Source organism: Mesoplodon densirostris, chromosome X (genome assembly GCF_025265405.1).
Source record: "Mesoplodon densirostris isolate mMesDen1 chromosome X, mMesDen1 primary haplotype, whole genome shotgun sequence".
In the NCBI taxonomy this organism is placed as follows: domain Eukaryota; kingdom Metazoa; phylum Chordata; class Mammalia; order Artiodactyla; family Ziphiidae; genus Mesoplodon; species Mesoplodon densirostris.
Genome location: NC_082681.1, coordinates 128,194,151 through 128,214,324, shown reverse-complemented (window position 1 = coordinate 128,214,324; position 20,174 = coordinate 128,194,151). Strand labels below are relative to the sequence as shown.

The 20,174-nt window shown below is 43.4% G+C and overlaps 1 protein-coding gene across 1 annotated transcript in view; it reads left to right on the top strand.

Annotated features, from left to right (window-relative positions):
• The window catches only part of FRMPD4 (FERM and PDZ domain containing 4), a 181,401-nt gene that overhangs the window by 138,902 nt on the left and 22,325 nt on the right, over positions 1–20,174 (top strand). Inside the window, exons 5-8 of the mRNA XM_060087578.1 lie at positions 4,053–4,157; positions 6,720–6,827; positions 12,197–12,328; positions 16,861–16,980. Coding sequence (XP_059943561.1) covers positions 4,053–4,157; positions 6,720–6,827; positions 12,197–12,328; positions 16,861–16,980 — 465 coding nt within the window. The remainder of the gene's footprint in view (positions 1–4,052; positions 4,158–6,719; positions 6,828–12,196; positions 12,329–16,860; positions 16,981–20,174) is intronic.

Genomic DNA, 20,174 nt, shown 5'->3' with positions numbered 1-20,174 from the left:
TATATGTCCGTGCCACTTTCTCACTTTGTCCCAGCTTACCCTTCCCCCTCTCCGTATCCTCAAGTCCATTCTCTAGTAGGTCCGCGTCTCTATTCCCATCTTGCCCCTAGGTTCTTCATGACCATTTTTTTTTTTTAAGATTCTATATATATGTATTAGCATACGGTATTTGTTTTTCTCTTCCTGACTTACTTCACTCTGTATGACAGACTCTAGGTCCACCCACCTCACTACAAATAACTCAATTTCGTTTCTTTTTATGGCTGAGTAATATTCCATTGTATATATGTGCCACATCTTCTTTATCCATTCATCTGTTGATGGACACTTAGGTTGCTTCCATGTCCTGGCTGTTGTAAATAGAGCTTCAATGAACATTTTGGTACATGACTCTTTGTGAATTATGGTTTTCTCAGGGTATATGCCCAGTAATGGGATTGCTGGGGCGTATGGTAGCATATACCCTGAGAAATTTATCTTATGTCTGTAGTTTTGTTTCAAACTAAGTTCTAATGACTTCTAAGAGCATCAGGAGCATGTCAGCCATCTATTGTGGCCATCTTAGCAACAGCGAATTTGGAAAGAGGTGCAGGGGTTGATTAGAGGCCTTTTAATCTTAAAATTAATTAACAGCCGGAAAATTTGAATATTCGAAATAGTAATTATTTGTCATTTCCACCACAGGGTATGAAGTGCTTGTGATCAGCACCTTTTGGTCGGCAGGTTGCCAGGAATTAATGTATCAGGTTTTTGGGTGGTGCACATTGTATATTTTTTAGCCACAAAGAGAGATCTGAGTCAAAACTGCAGTCATGACTGGTTTGCATACCCCATGTACCAGAGGTAACTCCAGCCAGTGGAAGAAGCCATTACTTTACTGATTCTAATTCAGTAACCTTCAGACTTGTAGAGCTAATGTTTTTATCATCAAAAAGTAATCTTTAAAATGTATGTCCATTATATGAAATAGTCACAAATCCAGAACAAGAAAAATGCAACTTGTATGGATTCTTAGATTCTTATCCCAGGTCTGTTGACTTCAAAGTATGTATAAAATAATATTTACTTAACTACCTTGGCTATCTAGTTTTCTTTCTGGTTTTCCTAGATTACCAGGTTTGTCATTAGGGCGTGGGAAATAAATTCAGGAATGAGGCTCCAAGAAGTGGCGCATGCAATAGCTACAGGCAGAAGAGACAAGCATCCCCAGCTTGACCAGTTCTGCTCTATGGGACCACTTTAGGGGCAAATAACCCCATGTACTTCCATAGGAACATCACTGCATTCTAAGATTATACATCAAATGAGATGCATAGAAACTACCTTCTGTTAAATATACTTTTTATTGAAGCAAGGAATTATGTAACATTTTAGAAAAATAAGGTAAAATATCACATTTAAAAATTCAGATGCATAGAGGAATACACCTCAGTATCTGGCACACTGAACACATGTGAAATACATTATTCCCAAACAATGCTGGGGAAGTGGGGTGTTACTGCATTCAAATATCTAATTAGCAGTGTCTGTTCTGGGTAGCTTTATTACATCCGCTTCACTTGAGCTAAATGCATTGTGCCAACGTAAATATCCCCTGCTTAAAATCATTACGGGAGAATAATGTTTTCCCTTCAGCTAAAAAATGGCATATCAAAAGCAAATGAACGGGGCCTCCCTGGTGGCGCAGTGGTTGGGAGTCCGCCTGCCGATGCAGGGGACACGGGTTCGTGCCCCGGTCTGGGAGGATCCCATATGCCGCGGAGCGGCTGGGCCCGTGAGCCATGGCCGCTGGGCATGCGCGTCCGGAGCCTGTGCTCCGCAACGGGAGAGGCCACAACAGTGAGAGGCCCACATACCGCAAAAAAAAAAAAAAAAAAAAAAAAAAGCAAATGAACTCCCTACAGTATGATTTGTTCATTCATCGTGACTAAGCTTGGCCTGTAATTACGGTACTGAAGAGAACATCCCTGTCCCATGACTTCAGCTTTGCAGTAGGACTTTTAAAAGTCACGTTGAGCATGTTCAAAGCTATTCTTTTGAGGAGCCATTCAGAGTTTTTCTGGTTTTTTGTTTCATTTTGTTTTTAAAGGGCAGCCGTTCTCTGAAAACATCTTGCATAAGTGGAAGAATTGAAACTCTGGAGGCCAAAGCATCCATCTATGCCGCCCTTAAGACACAGGGGAACTTTTGAAATAACAGGATTTTCTGAGCATTAAGGCAGAACTCCACCCAGGAATACACATCCACATGTTTTATCATGTGTTTTTCCAACAATGTTTGTTTTATTATAACAACATACACATATTGTAAATCTACCATTTTAACCATTTTTAAGTGTACAGTTCTGTGGCATTAAGTACATTCAGAATCGTATGCAACCATTGCCACTATCAAGTTCCAGGACATTTTCATCACCCCAAGAGGAAACCCCATACCCATTAAACAGTCACTCCACATTCTCCTCACCACCCTCCCCAGCCCCTGGCAACCACTAATCTGCTTTCTGTCTCTATTCCACAGAGACAGAATTTTCCTATTCTGGACATTTCATATAAGTGGAATCGAATCATACAATGTGTGGCCTTTTGTGTCTGGTTTCTTTCACTTATCATGATGTTTTCGAGGTTCATCCATGTTGTAGCCTGTATCAGGACTTCATTCCTTTTGTGGCTGAATAGTATTCCATTGTACGGCTAGACCACATTTAACTTATCCATTCCATCATATTGTTTTTAAAATGATCTCCAGTATACTTGTATTTGACAAAGATGGGAATCCTTTTATTGTTTTCATTTTACTTGAAATTCAAAGTATGGGGCACCCTAACTGGCTTCTGTGCTTTGAGGTTAACGCAATGCACAGGAGGATGAACCTCTGTGTTGATTCTAGAGTCAATTACTAGAATTCTTTACACAGCAGCCTCAATCTCTTAGAACTGTACAGTATGAGAAACGTTAGGCTGAACCGTGTGCCATTTCCAATATTTGACCATTTTAATCTATAAAATTGCAGTTGTATGATTCAAGCTAAATATTTACCTCTATGTTAGGTTCAATAGAGAATGCAGTTCTTTTTCAAAATAAACAGATGGTGCCTGCAACATGATAGGGAGCGCACCTACCACATGAGTTCCCTTCCCCTCGGGCTTTGTTAAAACTGTGCAATGAGGCTGATTCTCAGATGAAGGCAGTTGACCAGGATCACAGCCTCTAAGCAGGTTTTGTCATTGTCCTTTCCATTTCTGAGGGAGACCAACTGAATCCCTCAGCCCCTCTTTCCAATGAAAGACAGTACAGAGGGCCTATGAGATGAGGCAGAACATGAAGTCGACCTTTTTTTTTTCGATATTATTTCTTATTTATTTTATTGAAGTATAGTCGATTTACAAGGTTGGGTTAATTACTGCCGTGCAGCAAAGTGATTCAGTTGACTTTCACTTCTAAGTCGAGGTCTCCTCTCTACCTTTCACTTCTAAGTAAGGTCATAGGATCACAGGTTACCAGTAAGAGGCTGAAACTCAAGTGTGGGGCTCATTGGAGCTTTTGCACGTGTGCGTGTGTGTACCCTTACCTGCTCACGTGCCCATATACCATTAATGTGAGTAACAGTAGGATTATCAATCGTTTTAGAACTCTCAGTGGCTCTTCTCCACCTTGTTAAAATACATAACTAATGAGCAACTTGTCGTAACCCCAACATGAGAGTTGCCTCCCGCCTCACCTTCTGCATGGTGCTCAAAGCTCCGTATTGAAAGCAGGATTTATGCACTTCCACAACTGTCATTTTACAAGGTCCTTGGAAATGTGCTCAGTAGGAACATGGAACATGCTGTCTATCGTTCTGGTCTGGTGGCTAAATCAAACTTATTGCTTGATGAGCATAACAGGGTTTCAGCTGCATCCATAATTTGTATTTAGTACTTGAATTGGGCATGCACCAAACACTTCTTAGCAAAAATGTTAAATATCTGGGAGGAGAAAGATAGGAAACAATTCTTACAAGGTTGGCCTTACATTACCAATAATCAGATCAAATGTTTTCTTATTTTCTAGTCTCCCAAATCAGCATTTATTAGTGCTGCAAAAAAGGCAAGGTTAAAGTCCAATCCAGTCAAAGTGCGATTCTCCGAGGAGGTCATCATCAACGGCCAAGTGTCGGTGAGTTGACAGACACCCGCTGGTGACTCAGAGAGAGGCCTTGAGGTAGGGGCTTTGCACTAAGCAGAGCCAGTCACCCCGCTGGAATGATCAGTTCAGAATTGGTTGTTGGATTTCACAGGGGTGTCGAATCTCAGGATTGTAGACGGCTTGAGAGATCGCCAGGTTGTGCCAGCTGTATTCCTTCTTACAAACCCAGAATACATAGCAGTCTGGTATTTCCTTGAATGCTTCCAGAGTTAGAGACTTCACTACTTTACAAAGGAGTTCATTTGATTTGAGATCACTTGGCATTGCCTCACGTTGAGTAGAATATGCCTCTTTGAAACTTGCACCTATTTCTCCCCATTCTGCCAACTGTGCATTCTCCCATATAACAGCCCATTCTATATTTTGAGAAGGGTTTCCCCTGAGGTTTTCCGTATCCAAAATAAAATGTCTCTGTTCTTTCAACTAATCAAAATGGAAAGAAGTTAAAATGATGGGAAAAGTTTCCTATATGCAACCAGGAGTGAAGAAATACTGCCCAGACCTCCATCAATAGGTCTTGATAGGAATCATGATTACTCAGGCACATAATTGATCTTCAAAATGAAGGATGCAAACATTGATAGGATGCTTATTTTCGATTTTTCCCCCAAAAATACAACCTAGTATTTTTAGTTTTTAGCAAGCTCCCGTCCAGGGTGCTCATATTTTTTGGACCTTTGAAATGCCACCTTTTGTTGTCGAGGTTTTGTTGTTTAAATAAACTCAAAGGGATAAAAATCTCATCCTTGATATACTTGCTAAGGGCCACAGACTCTTCCCTGAGGGCGGTCCTGGATTTGAATTGGAAGATAGAGGCCTGCATATCCTGGGCAAGGTGCTCATGGTGGCAGGTGTCTTCTGGCCCAAACTTGCTGACCTGCGTCTGCCCCACTCGGAATCCAGGGGCTTAACTGGCCAGTCTGTCAAACTGTTGTGATGTTTGTGAGATGGGGCCTAAGGCTGTGCTGCCCCATGTACATTTTAGCTGTGGCCTTGTCCTCCCAATGGCCATGTCCCACCCCATCCCCTCTGCCCCCTTTCACACCACGGTCTGTTCTGTTCCTCTCGGTGAACCCCCATCACTCTGGATGCAGACTTACCATAATTCTCATTTCAGAACAAGACTGTCCCAGTTTAAGGCTGTTAGTTCCAGTCCCAGAGGAATGACTATGACACAGAGAGTCGTGGGAAACTTACCTCATCTTTTCTCAAGCTTCTGAGCATGAGATTGGGCAATCAGTTTATGCATCTTTAGAGACAATATGATTCCAGGAGCTGCTGTGGCAGCTTCCCTTTGTCCCTGGATAAAAAGCAGCTGGTGTGTGGGGACAGCTCTGGGGGTCGATCATCTCCTGCAGCCTCCGCAGCCTCGCCACAGGCCTGAGCATGGCAGGGACATTCGATCTGCTGTCTGCCCCTCAGCCTTTGTGACCGGCTTCCTTTCCGGTCTCCTCTTGCTTTTCTGAGTCGTTGTGTGGCCTTCCTTCTGGACTTGGAGCCACTCTAACTCAGCGAATTGGGCAGCAGGAAAGTCGTGTGTGAAGCCCTCAGGAGTAGAGAGGAGGGGAGGGGAGTCAGAGAAAGAAACAGGCAGCGAAAGGCATGAGCCTGTTGCGGACATGCTCAGGGACTGAAACCGCCTGGACCAACTGTAGGACGTTAGCAAATCTCTGGCCATCTCCTCTCAGTTTCCTCATCTGTAAAACAAGGGACTTAACGCTTTCATGATTGCTGACTTCCCCTGCACTCCTGTGACTTCATGACCAACCACGTGTTCGTGGAACTCACCCAACTTGCCTTCCTGCTCCCCCTTTCATCTCTCCCCGCTTCCAGTTGAAGAGAAAATTCAAAGGAATGTGTGTCTTTTGTTTACTTTTGGTTGCGCTTCAAACATCTCTTTTTGACTTATTTTTAAGTTATCTGTTTGTTACAGGCAGTGTTTTATTCTTTTAACACAATAACCCTTTCCTCATATATCCCCTTGGAGTTTGAGGAACATCTCTAAATGGGTTAAAAATCATTTCACAAAATTACTTTAAACTTGAAGCTTGTTAATGCTTGTGATTCGCCATCATGACCCCTGCCAACAGGCATCATGTGAAACATCATCATTGCTGGTCCTCTTTCTGTTTAAGACACGCTGCTCTGCTAAAGTCTGGCCTTGTGGTCCCAAACATTGTGGTCTAATTACAAAGGTATTATTTCTGTCATTGCGTTTTCTAGTGGGAAACCTTGATTTAAATTTAAAAAAAAAACTTATCGATCTTCTGACGGGAAAAGTTCTTTTAGATGATTCAGCTGAGTTATTAGCTAGAAGAGAAGAATTTTGCTATGAACAGCTGAACTCAGATATCACCAAAGGGACACTTTGGTTGGCCTTAGGGAGTTTGATTTTTTATTCTTTTATGCTGTGATTAGAATAAATTGCAGATATATGCTGCTTCTACAAAGGGCAGAATCCTAATTCAACTGACTTACACCCCCTCCTCTTTTTTTCTTTCTTTTTTTTTTTTTTTTTTTTTTGTTAAATAGGAAACTGTTAAGGATAATTCACTTCTTTTTATGCCAAACGTCCTGAAAGTCTATCTGGAAAATGGGCAGACCAAATCGTTTCGCTTTGACTGCACCACCTCCATAAAGGTAAGAGGACCCGCTGAACTGTGTACCTGGACACTGCCAGGTACGGTGTGGAAGTCCCACTGTGAGTCTTGTGCGGTGTACCTTCATTCAGAACTATCTGTTTATTTCTGAGATTTTTTTTTGGTTGTTTCCAAATAAGGTAGCGTGTGAATACTTAAACACAAACACGAACAAAAAATTTAACAAGGTTCTGCTCTGCGTGTGTGTGTGTGTGTGTGTGTGTGTGTGTGTGTGTGTGTGTGTGTGTTGCAAAACAATATAATATGCTATCAGTCATGAGATACTAGGGCTAGTCATTTTAATACAGCTGAAAATTAATGAAAATAGTGTGACTGTCACCAAGAAGGCTTGGCACCCTGCCCAAAGCCAGCACGATTTCTCAGCCATGTCAGCCACGGAGATGATGAAGATGTTAGATGTTAATTGAGTATCTGCTACTTTGGTGTCCAGCAAAAAACAAGGGATAGAATAATGTAAAGATAACATTTACTTTCAATTGCTGTAACCAATTTCATGGAAATGGTACATAAAAAGGCAGAAATGAGGTGTACTTTTAGGAGAGGGGTGAAAAGGAAGAGTCACAAAGCAATTCTGTTATTTCAGAGCCACAGGTGAGTTATACCTAATGAGTTCTCACCTGGTATAACAAAGCGTATGGGTTCTTTGCCCCCACGTTTCCTTCCTGGGGGAGAAAAGTGCATATTCTCTATCTTATTGGACAAAGGTGTGTTCAGAAATTGATTTCTCCCGGAAGTTCTATCAGCCTAAAATAGGCTTTCTTCAAATGGCACAATAAAAAGGGTTCTATTGAGGTTAAAAAAAAAAAGGTACCTAGTGATGATCTGTACAATAATGTATCAAGAGAATATCAACTTTGTATTAAAAAAAGTCTACCAATAGTCAACCTCTAATTCTCATTTTTTAATAATTAATCAGGGGCTTCCCTGGTGGCGCAGTGGTTGAGAATTCGCCTGCCGATGCAGGGGACATGGGTTCGTGCCCCGGTACGGGGAGATCCCACATGCCGCAGAGCGGCTGGGCCCGTGAGCCATGCCCGCTGGGCCTGCACGTCCAGAGCCTGTGCTCCGCAACGGGAGAGGCCACAACAGTGAGAGGCCCACGTACCGCAAAAAAAAAAAATAATAATAATAATTAATCAGCATAGACCTTATGAGTGGAATTATTTCCGCCAAGGCCAACTCGCTGTGCATTCTTATTGCCATGATACCACAAGCAGCTTGTTCTGAATTGCTTGAAATAGGTCGTGATTTAGCAGGTAATAGAGCAGACAGTATTAGATTGATGGGGGAGCATTTAAATTATCCGTAAATCATTGCGGATGGAATATTCACTTCCTTGGTACAAGACTGCTAATTTTAAGTGGTGACGACTGAAAAAGCCTTTTCCTTTATTGCTACTCAAAATCAATTTATAGGGAGATGTTACTCCAAGTATTGACCAGCTAACTTAGTGGTTGGCAAACTTTTCCTGGAAAGGCCTGGAGAGTAAATATTTTAGGCTTTGTGGGCCACTTGCTCTCTGTTGCAACTACTCAACTCAGTTGTTGGCTCATGGAAGCAGCCAGAGGCAGGTGGGTTCAGGCGGTCCTTAAGACCACCCTCAGCTTTAATAATTCACTCGAAGCCCTCACAGAACGCAGCACGTTGGTATCCTCACAGTTACAGGCAGAGAGCCCCCAGCCATCCTTCCCCCCGGGAGTCATGCCGACAGCGCTTACTTCTCCCAGCACTGATGTGTGCACGGGGTACTGCCAACCAGGGAAGCTCGCCCGAGCCTTGGTGTCCAGAATTTTTATTGGGGGTTGTCCACTTAGACACAGCTGCCCACCTGTGTGGTTGACCTTAGCACCCTGCCCCTCCAGAGGTGAGCTGATACCACATGGTCCAGGGTCACCACCATGAATCCCATCGTTAGCATAGACTATCCAGTGTAGCCCAAGACACACACACACACACACACCCCACTCAGTGAACAAAGACACCTCTATCAGGCAGGATACTCCAAGGGCTTAGAGGTTACCTCCCAAGAGCCAGGGGCAAAGAGGCAAACCTTTCTTCAGGCAAGACTCATCCTTTACTATACAGATAATATGTAAATGAATGGCCTTGGCCAGATTTGAAAGGAAGGGGCCAGGCTCTAGTTTGAAGACCCCTGACCTAACCCCAAAGAGCTACATTGTTTCAACTCCCTCTGATACTGTGGCTTGTTCTGTGATACCAGCTGGTCAGAACAGCTTCTTGCCATTGGAGCCCTTACCCGTCTGAAGATATAAGTAAAGACTTGAATGCATTTCTTAGCAGAAATAAATCTAAATTTAAAAGAGAGCCCTGGGGCCTCCCTGGTGGCGCAGTGGTTGAGAGTCCGCCTGCCGATGCAGGGGATACGGGTTCGTGCCCCGGTCTGGGAGGATCCCATATGCCGCGGAGCGGCTGGGCCCGTGAGCCATGGCCGCTGGGCCTGCGCATCCGGAGCCTGTGCTCCGCAACGGGAGAGACCACAACAGTGAGAGGCCCGCATACCGCAAAAAGAAAAAAAAATAAAAAATAAAAAAAATAAAAAAAAAAATAAAAGAGAGCCCTGTTGTTAATTCCCTCTGGCCTCTTGATTATAGGAACCCACCCCAGACTAAGTTTGATTTCCCTGAGGATGGCAGCTGACAATGACAAGATGGGGAGCAATGCCAAGAGTTCACATCAAATTAAAGCTATCTTAGCTTGTGCCTAACAGCCTCATTGTCACCGTAGATGCAGACTGGCAGGCGTAAACTGGAAATAGTATACGTATGAAAGGGATATGATGCTGTTTAATAAAACTTGCCAAAATTCTTGCTTACAGAGTCACAATAGGAAAACACTATTGCTAGCACATGTCCTCCCTGGTGATTCAGGAGAGTGTTTTATAAAATACGTGTTGCCACACAGAGGCTGGTTTTCTTTTCTCTTTTCTGGGCCTTGAAAAAAATTATGAAACAGAATCTTTTTATGAAATTCAGTATAGTCACAGAATTTCTGTTGAATGATTTTTTTGGTGGTGGGTAGGTATGGGGATCTTTGTTTTAAAGGAGCCAGAAGAAATTGAAAATGGTCCACGGGGAAGAATCAAAACCCCAGAAAGAGCAATTTAAAAAAAACTTCTATGTATGGCCGGGTTTCTCTCCCTTGACATTGTCGATCCTTTGGACCAGAAAATTCCTTGATGCTAGTAGCATCCCCAGCCCCGTGGTGACAACCAAAAATGTCTCCAGAAATTGCCAAATGTTGCTCTGTGGGATTTTAGCATCTGAGTATTAATTATCTTTGAAGAGAGATCACTTACTAGTTTTCAAATATATGAAAAAAGTAATGGTTGAGGACATTTGTTTACATTGCAGTCCCCTTGTGCTTGTCTATAGAACACCTTTCTGATCATAAATGTTGAATCCCGTGAAGGATCGCTGACAAAGCTTGCTCATTCTACCTTCCCCGGAGACTTAAACTAAAAGCTAATATATGTATATCATCCTTGTCGACAAAAATAATCAATAAACAATCAATAACAAGAATAGAAAAGAGTTTTATTTCAGCTAAACTGAGAACTATAGCCTGGAAGCCAGCTTCCCAGATTACTCTGAGAAACTGCTCCAGAAAAGCATGGTTTTCAAGCAGTTTTATATCTTTTCAGAAAAAAAGAACATTAAGTCAAGAATACATTTTTTCAGGATTTCAAAAAAACTAGACCAGCATGTACACAGCGAGTCAGTATGACCTTGGCACCTGGGAAGGGAGTCTTATCATCGAAATAGGACCAGCATTGGTATCCCAGGAAGGGAGCCATTTAATCTTTATTTTTAACGTGGACATTCTTGACTTCTGGTCAGTGTGCCCTTTTCTTTAATAATTAAGGCAGGGCTTCCTTGGTGGCGCAGTAGTTGAGAATCTGCCTGCCAGTGCAGGGGACACGGGTTCGAGCCCTGGTCTGGGAAGATCCCACATGCCGCGGAGCAACTGGGCCCGTGAGCCACAACTACTGAGCCTGCGCATCTGGAGCTTGTGCTCCGTAACAAGAGAGGCCACGCCAGTAAGAGGCCCGCGCACCGCGATGAAGAGTGGCCCCCGCTCGCCGCAACTAGAGAAAGCCCTCGCACAGAAATGAAGACCCAACACAGCCAAAAATAAATAAATAAATAAATTTTAAAAATAATAATAATAAAAAAAATAATTAAGGCAGATGTACAATGTTTGATAGGCCACAAACGGACTGTTCAAATTAGCATAAAATTCAAGTTAACTTGGGGCTTCCCTGTTGGCGCAGTGGGTAAGACGCCGGGCTCCCAATGCAGGGGGCCCGGGTTCCATCCCTGGTCGGGGAACTAGATCCTGCATGCATGCCACAGCTGTGAGCCTGTATGCCACAACTAAGACCTGGTGCAGCCAAAAAAGAAAAAAATTCAAGTTAACTCATGCATAAGCCAGAATGACTTCCCCATACCTCATTATGTGAAAATTTCTTTTATCAATATGGTGCCCTAACTGTGTGCCAAGCAGTGCTGTAATAAATGCTGTCTATGTCTAAACTCATTTAGTCCTGGTGTCTATTCCGAGGCAGGTATTATTATTATCCCCGGTTGACAGGGACACTAAGGTGCCTAGAAGGTAAGTAACTTGCCTTAAGCTGCCAGCTAATACAAAGTGGAGTCAGGGCGGAAGCCAGACTCTCTGCAGAGCCCACGTTCCTCACCACTACCACGTGCTCTTACAGAGGGGTAGGCTAGGGGGCGGCAAACTTTTTCTGTAAAGGGCCAGATAGCAAATATAATAATTTAGGCATCACAGGCCACACAGCCTCCATTGCCACCAAGTTCAGGTCTGCCCATGCAGCGCACGAAAGCGGCCAATACATAAACAGATGAGCAAGACTGGGTTCCAATAAAACTTATTTTACAAAAACAGGTGGTGGACTGGATTTGGCATGCAGGCATGTAGACCACTTTCAGCGGTGGTTTAATCGCCACCCCATTTAGAAGGAGGGGAACCGAGCCGAGTACACTGCACAGTCTGTTGCCAAGCTCTACAAAGTGATTCGGTTACATATAGATTCAGACTCTTTTCCCCTATAGGTTATTACAAAATATTGAGTATAGTTCCCTGTGCCATACAGTAGGTCCTTGTTGGTTATTTTATACGTAGTGGTGTGTGTATGTTCATCCCAAACTCCTCATTTATGCCTCCCCTCTTTCCCTTTTGATAACCATAAGTTTGTTTTCTATGTCTGTGGGTCCATTTCTGTTTTGTATATGAGTTCATTTATATGTGGAGTCTACAAAAGGGCTGCCTTGATTCTGATCGCATCTTGTCTGTTGCCTCCGTAAGGACGTCATCCTAACCCTTCAAGAGAAACTGTCCATCAAAGGCATCGAACACTTCTCCCTCATGCTGGAGCAGAGGATGGAAGGGGCCGGAACAAAGCTGCTCCTGCTTCATGAACAGGAGACCCTAACTCAGGTGCGTGAATTGTGCCCCCAGTGCCCAGGATGCCCTGCCCAGAGCCCCCTGTCCTTGAATCCTTTAAATACCTTCCTCACAGCCCTGGGCAGCCCCACTATAGGGAGCACTGGCATTCCTAATGGATTTTACACCTCAAGGTGATGTTTCCCTTTTGTCAGTTTTTCATAGACTGTCAGTTGATCTCACAAACAGAATTGTCAAAGACTCAGCAGTGACTCACTGGGGATATGGCTCTGCAGAATTGTATTTTATGTTATGGTAATGACTTGTTCACCTGTTTTGATCATTGATCTCTAGAAACTATTAAAAAGAAATGCTTTCTGCGATTATTTAAATTAAGCCAAAATCATATTTCGTTCTTTTAAGTTCCGGGTACCTACCTCAGACTGTTTTTGGAAGCCTGAAATGCCTGCCCCATCGTGCCCACTGTAAATATGTGACCCACCAATGTGTCCCAGCTCCTGGTCACCAAGATGCCACCCCCATCTGTTCTCTGGGGAGACAAGCGAGTTGCTTGGCTGCTGAATTCAGCACAGCACCCTGACTTTCCTTGTGATTCCACACAAGCAGTGTCTTTGTTGGGTGTATAAGGGATTTCAACAAATTCCTCTTATGTAGGAGAGTTCACTGAAGAGGGGACGTTATGGAGGGGGGCGTGAGGGGACACCAGGAGGAGAGGCAGGGAGTCAAGTCACCCCCAGACGGATGGAGTAGCAGAAAGTGTCATCACGCTCGATTGCCTTTCGGTTGTCGCACAATTAAAAGCTACACGTCAGGTCCCGCAGATATCCCTGACTCTCTCAATTTAGTAAAACTCGATGCAATGAATTCGTTACAAAGCTATCATTTGTGTTCATTTATATTCCTCTCTCTAAACTTGACCTTTTATTCTTATCACGTTTAAATCTACCTATTGATATTTTAAATCACATCTAATTGTTTATTATTTTAACCTGTGCCAAAACACGCTTGGAAACAGACGAGTTGTTTATTCTTTGTTATAGGGGAACAACCCCTGATACACAGAATCCCACACGTGAAAGGTCAGTGTTTGGCTCTGAGTTCCTCCAGAAGCCAACCTTGAGACAAGGATTTGGATGTCAGTGGTTTATTTGGGAGGTGACATCGGGCAATACTGGGAGAGGAATGGGAGGGGAAATGGGGAAATGGGGACGCCAACAAAGAGTGTGTAATCAAGCCAGTTTCCACTGTGGGCACCTGGAGCGCAATCCTGCTGGGGACACAGGGAACCAGCAGAGAACGTGCCTCAGAGGTATCCCACCCGAGGGCGAGGGGGCTGGGGCTTTGTACGCTAACATCCTGTCCATAGTTGGGGGTGGGCTTCTCCTAAGGACAACTGCTCGCTGGCTGTGCTGGTTTGCCCTGTGCTGGCAGATGGTCACAGGTGTTTGCAGTAAATAGCCTTCAGCTTGGAGCAGTAAATGCCAAGGGGATGTGGGCAGACAGCCAGTTACTATGAGTCTAATGAAACCACCCACAACTTTTTGATATTTCTATTTCTACTTTCCCCCTGAATTTCTACCTACCACCCAGCCTTTATGGGAAAGCTTCATGCTGATTTAGCTGGACAGAGGTTCTTTCAAAGTCTCTTCTGATGCTAGGTAACCATAACTTCTCATTCCGGATTGATTTCCAATTTTTAGACTTCTTTTAAAACATTAGAAGAGGAGTTTCTCCCGGCTTTCTCTTCCAACAGGACTTTTGGCGCTGGCCACCCTCCTACTCCGCAGGCAGCAAGGTCAAAACTCCTTTTCCCTAAGGGCCAAGAATAAACCCCAGGTCTTTTTGCTTTACCTCCTCCAGTATCTCCCAATCAGAGCTTAATTTACTCTCCCCTACTGTCCTTTTTAATTAGTGTGCTGGTGAAGCCCACCTGCAATACTTTTCCCAGGAGACCCTGGCTACAGGCTCCTGCTGCAAAGCCTGCCGGGAGTTGTAGTCCCTCGGGTCCAGGCCACGCGTGGGAATGCGTGGGGCTGGATGAGGCGGGGGGACGGGGGGCCTGGTGTGGTAGGACTCATACAGGGCCAAAAATAAATGTAATGATGCCTTCAAAAAAAAAATAAACATTAGAGGGATTCCCTGGCAGTCCAGTGGTTAGGACTCAGCGCTTTCACTGCAGTGGCCCGGCTTCAACCCCTGGTCAGGAAACCGGGGCGGCTCGGCCAAAAAAACAAAACAAAACAAAAAACTTAGAAGGAAACAAAAAGCCTCTAACAATGCTTCTTCCCTTATCTTTCTAGAAGAGGCTTTGTTTTGTTTTTAATCAGAACTAAAAGCAAAGTGCTAAAACTCAAGTATTATCTCTAGAAAACTGATTGTTTAAATATCCTGAGACAAACCAGCTATATGCCTTTGAATTCAATACATATGAAAACTTTTACCTATGAAATATTTATAGGCATGATAGAATTGGGGAGTAAGTATAAGGAATTTGTCCAATAACAAAAATTATTTTAAAACATTTAACTGTGATGAGAACTCCCAAGGAACTTTTAAGCGACTCTACCTGAATTTCTGGCAGTTTGACACTAAACTTCTCTCTAGAAAGTAACATTGTCATTACATACTACTTAAACTTTCCAAGAAATTGGTTTTTTGCTTGTTTTAGAGACTTATTCTCATGGACTGCCATTTCTAATGAGTCTAAAGCATGTTTTTGCATTACATTCATTTATTTCCCAAAACTAGTGTAACCTACTAATGATAAAAATAAACTCAAGGAGGCTTACAGAAAATTCAGGACAGATTCTAACCTGTAATTAAAGGAGCCGGAGATAAGATGATCTCTGACTTTCTGACATCAGACAGGACCTTCTGACAAAACACCATTATGTCACTGTGACACTCAACAGCAGCCCTGCCAGCACCCCAGGTCTCTTAGGGTCCCACGCATCCTTCTTCCTGGTTTGCTTTACTGTCAGCCAGTGATGAGCAGCCTGGATCCCCTGGGCTCCTGACTTCACTCAGCTTTGCAATCCTGCCCACAGACAGAAAGCCGGTTCAGTGTTACTGCTTCTCAGGATGCCCAGTATACCTTTAGACGTGGGATGTGTTTTCCCCTTGGAATTCTTCTATATGACAAAGTTAGCAATGTAAACTCTCAGAATGTGTGTGTGTGCACGTGCACTCCGATAACTCAGTAAAGCTATTACTATTTTATTTATTTATTTTTTTTGACTGCACTGCATGGCTTGTGGGATCTCAGCTCCCTGACCAGGGATTGAACCCGGGCCCCAGCAGTGAGAGCCCAGGATCCTAACCACGAGGCCACCAGGCAACTCCCTGTTTTGAACTTTTAAATTACAGTTCACAAACATTTTTATTTTGCCAGGTTTGTCCCCTGCATAAAAGTAGTTACAAGTACATGAAACTGCATGCAAGCGCATTAAAAAGTACATCCAAGTGCACAAAACTACAAGTAGAACAACCGTGTGGGTTCCTGCTGCGTGGTTTTAGTTTCATCGCACTGACCTCTTTAAGGGAAATTGAAGAGCTTTTATCTTCTTTCTTTTTCAATCTTTTTTTGTTTGTTATTTTTGTACTTTTCTTTTACCTTCTTTCTTGAAGTCCAGTGTCTTCCGTTCATTCAGCTGTGTATGCAGCACCTACCGTTCATTGATTGATTCCCTTTTGTTGCAAAAAGAATTAAGAAACTAAGACCTAGTAGTTGGCACATACCATGCTGGGGAAAAGGAAAGCAACTCAAAATGATCCATGGTCCTTAACCCTGAAGGACCCGTGGTGTATTCCAAGCCCCTTTGAACAATTTGGACAAATCATGATAGCAGAAGTTTGGGTAGTTTGGAAACCTGTGGACTCCGAATTTAGTGAACGGGCCAAAACCGCTGTCCTCCAGCTTTACAGCTGGATGTCATCCAAGTTGCCACTGTCATGCTTTCACTGCTACCGTCCCTCTGGAGTCTAATTGAGGAAAAAACCCACAGCAGTGTTACACAGTAATAAACTGTAGTGGCCCGTCTCTGCGCCCCTCCCCCCGGCCTCGCTTGAGTGTGTGAGTGTCACAACAACCAGCATCTGCAGGTCCTCTTCAGAGGACTGCCCTCAGACTGCTGGCGCCCATGCTGTCCATACCTGGAGATTCACATCCCCCTGGGACAGCCCGAAACCAGTGACTTACCTGTGATCCCAGAGGCTCCATGCTGTAAGTTTCCCACCAGAGTCTCCCTCAGGACAGCCTGTAGCCACCCCTGCTGGGCTGACCTGAGCAGGTTCCTCTCCTGTCTGACCTGCTTCCCCCGCTCCCTCACTGGCCTCTCCTGGGAGTAGTTCCTTATTGCAGTCCCTCATTTCAGGGACTGCTTTGGGGGAACGTGACCTAGGTCACAGGTACGTGCGGTGTTCAGGGAATGAGTATGTATGACAAATACTAAAAGCACCTCACCCGCTTCCTTCCTCAGTGTCCAAAGGAAGCTGCCTTTGCTTCTGCTCCTCAGCCCTTTCTGCCAGCACTGAAGGATTCTTTTGTCACTGGTCTGCTCTTCCAGGTGACCCAGAGGCCCAGCTCGCATAAGATGAGATGTCTTTTCCGAATTAGCTTCGTCCCAAAGGATCCAATTGACCTTTTAAGGCGAGATCCAGTTGCTTTCGAGTATCTGTATGTTCAGGTACGTGAGAACCAGAGCATGTTTCATATTAACATTGTGGGATGGATTAACTGTGGGGTTTTCCCCCCTGAATTCTTTCGTTTGGGATCTTCTCTCTCTTCGTCCCTCACCCCAAGCTCAATGTATTAAGGATTCCATGGTGCTTTTTTCTTATTGTAGTATAGTTGATTTACAATATCATGTTAGTTTCAGGTGTACAGCACAGCAATTCAGTTATATATATATATATATATTCTTCAGATTCTCTTCCCCTATAGGTGATTACAAAATATTGAGTGAGGTTCCATGGTGCTTTTTAAATTTTCACTTTTGAGTTTGAAATAATTTCAGCCTAATGAAAAAGATGCAAGAGTAGTAAATGAGGGCTTCCCTGGTGGCGCAGTGGTTGAGAGTCCGCCTGCCGATGCAGGGGACATGGGTTCATGCCCCAGTCTGGGAAGGTCCCGCATGCCGCGGAGCGGCTAGGCCCGTGAGCCATGGCCGCTGAGCCTGCTCATCCGGAGCCTGTGCTCTGCAAGGGGAGAGGCCACAACAGTGAGAGGCCCGCGTACAGCAAAAAAAAAAAAAAAAAAAAAAGTGGTAAATGAGCTGTTTGATATCCTTCACCCAGGTTCAGCAGTTGTTACCGTTTTACTACATTTACCTTATCTTTAGCGTGTGCACACGTCCTCCCCTTCCCCCATCACACATGATTTTTTTCCTAAACCATATGAATGTCAGGTACCAAAACCATGCTCATTTACCCCAAAATATGTCAGTATATTTTCTAGTAATGAGAACATTTTCTAATATAATCATTATACAGTTAACCAAATCAGGAAATTTAACACTGATCCATTTCCATTATTGGATCTACAGTCTGTATCCAAATTTTGCCCATTGTCCCAAAAAGGTCCTTTATATCAATATTTTCTAGGATAGGATCCACTCCAGGATCTCATTTTGCATTTAGTTGGCATGTCACTTTAGTCTTCTTCAGTGTGGAGCATGCCTCAGCCTTTTTTGACTTTCACGACCTTGACAGTTTTGCGGAGTGCTGATCAGTTATTTTGTAGAAACCTCTCGATTTGGGTTTCTCTGGGGTTTTCTCATGATCAGATTGAGGCTCTGCATTGCGGGCAGAACAACAACATGAATGACTCCATGCCCTCCTTAGTGCATCGTATCAGGAGGCATGTGATGTCATTTTGTCCCCTTCGTGGTAAGGTTCACACTGACTCTTGTCAACATTCATATTAATTGATGTTCTCCAGAAGTTACCACTTTTCCTTTTATAGTTAATAAGTAATACGTGGAAAGTCACTTTGCAACTCTCATTATCCTTTTACCTGTTCATTTTAGTATTCGTTGATGATTCTTGCCCAAATATTATTGCGATGGTTGAAAATGATGATTTGTCTAATTCCATTATTTCTTCTTCAGTTATTTGTTGGCATTCTCCTGTAAGAAGGAGTTTTCCCTTCTCCTTTATTTACTTATTTTGTTTATTCATTTATTTGGTGCTTAGATTGTTCTGAAATACCGTGATATTCATTGTAATGGAATTATTCATTTCAAGGCAGTAAAACTTTAGGAAGATATATCTTTTTGCAGACTGTCTATATCTGATTCTGGGATATAATTTTCAAAAAACAAGACTTCCAGAAATGAGACGCTTTGCTGTTTATCCCAAAGGGAATTTATCTGCTTGATATTTAGGCGATGTTCCTATATTTCTGTATAACTGCTTCCCATTACTCTTACCTAAATTCCCAATATAATCACATTAAACAGTAAGAACCCAGTTACCTAATGCTTAAGCATCTACATTAGAATTACTCAAAGAGGTTGTAAACCTTAATGTAACCTTCCCCCACAAAGAAAGGAGAAAACGCAAGAGTAAAGCCCCCAAAAAATGCTCTCTTTGGCTGGGGGATATCTGTATAAGCCAGAGGTTGCTGGAGCCCTAAGAAAGAAATAAAAAGCAAAGAACGTAGGAAAAAGAAAAATAAAAGAAACATTTGTTAACTCTGGGTAGTTGATATACTGGTATTCGTTTTACTATTCTCCGTATTTTCTTGTATATTTCAAAGCCTTTGTAATCTTTAAAAAGTTGGGTGTGAAAAGAAAACAGAAGATGGCAGAGAGATGCAGACAAGATAGATGTCAGAGATTAGGAACAGTGACATAAATTAAATGGCAATAAGCCCTGGAGAACAGAAATGAAGTGGGAGGAGAAAGAAGCAGAACATACTAGAACATTCCAGCAGATGGGGGCACTCAGGGAAAGGCCTGTTAAATGTTCCCCACCTCAGTGGTCTTTGGAGGAGACTGTGGTGTTTACAACTCAGAAGGATGATTACTGTTTATGAAGATAACCCAGAGTCATCCGAAAAAGGCAGATCCTGCCCACATACCCTGTTTATCAAATAAAGAAATGTGCACTACACTTCACTCCATTTTCTACACAGAACAATAAACTTAAATGTTAAACTTTGGTTACCTGGGTTACAATATCCCCTCTTCCCCAGAGGCCAGGTAACCCAGACCTGACTGCACGGGACAGCTTGATTCTCAGCTGATCTATTACTGTATCTTCCCATATTCCATCCGAGAACCAACCTGGGGCTCTGCCATGGCAACTCATGTCATGTGCTATGTTTTTAGCTTGTTAGTTGCAAATAAGTAGTTACAGGTGCCAATCAGCGTGTGGCTGTAGAGCACGAGATGCATTCAGTTGTCATTCTCTATAATTATATACTCATCCCATTAACAAGATGATGCTTTAAAGCCATTTACTTGGCTTCTGTTTGCCAACATCACAAGTCCTTTGCACTTCTAAAAGAAGAGCCCGGTTGCGTTTGTCTTGGGGAGGGGAGACCTTTTAAGTAGCCCAGGAGTACTGCTAAGCACTTAAGGTGTTTGCTCAAATCTAATGCAGTTCATGGAAATCTTTCTTATTCAAAAGACACATCTTTTCTACCTGTGGGACTGTCCTGAGAACAGGAAAACCTGTCCGGGGCTCTTGCCCTGGGACTAGCTGAAGACCAAAGACGTTTCTGCTTTCCCCGCTTGGGTGTTGCACAGGTGGTGGATTAGCTATCCCTTCAAGGAGTAGCCAGCCCTGGGGGAGGAAGGGGGAGCCATGTTACAGTGGGCGATAGAGGCCAAAATTCACCTACCATCATCTCATATATCCTTCACTGAGAATAGGA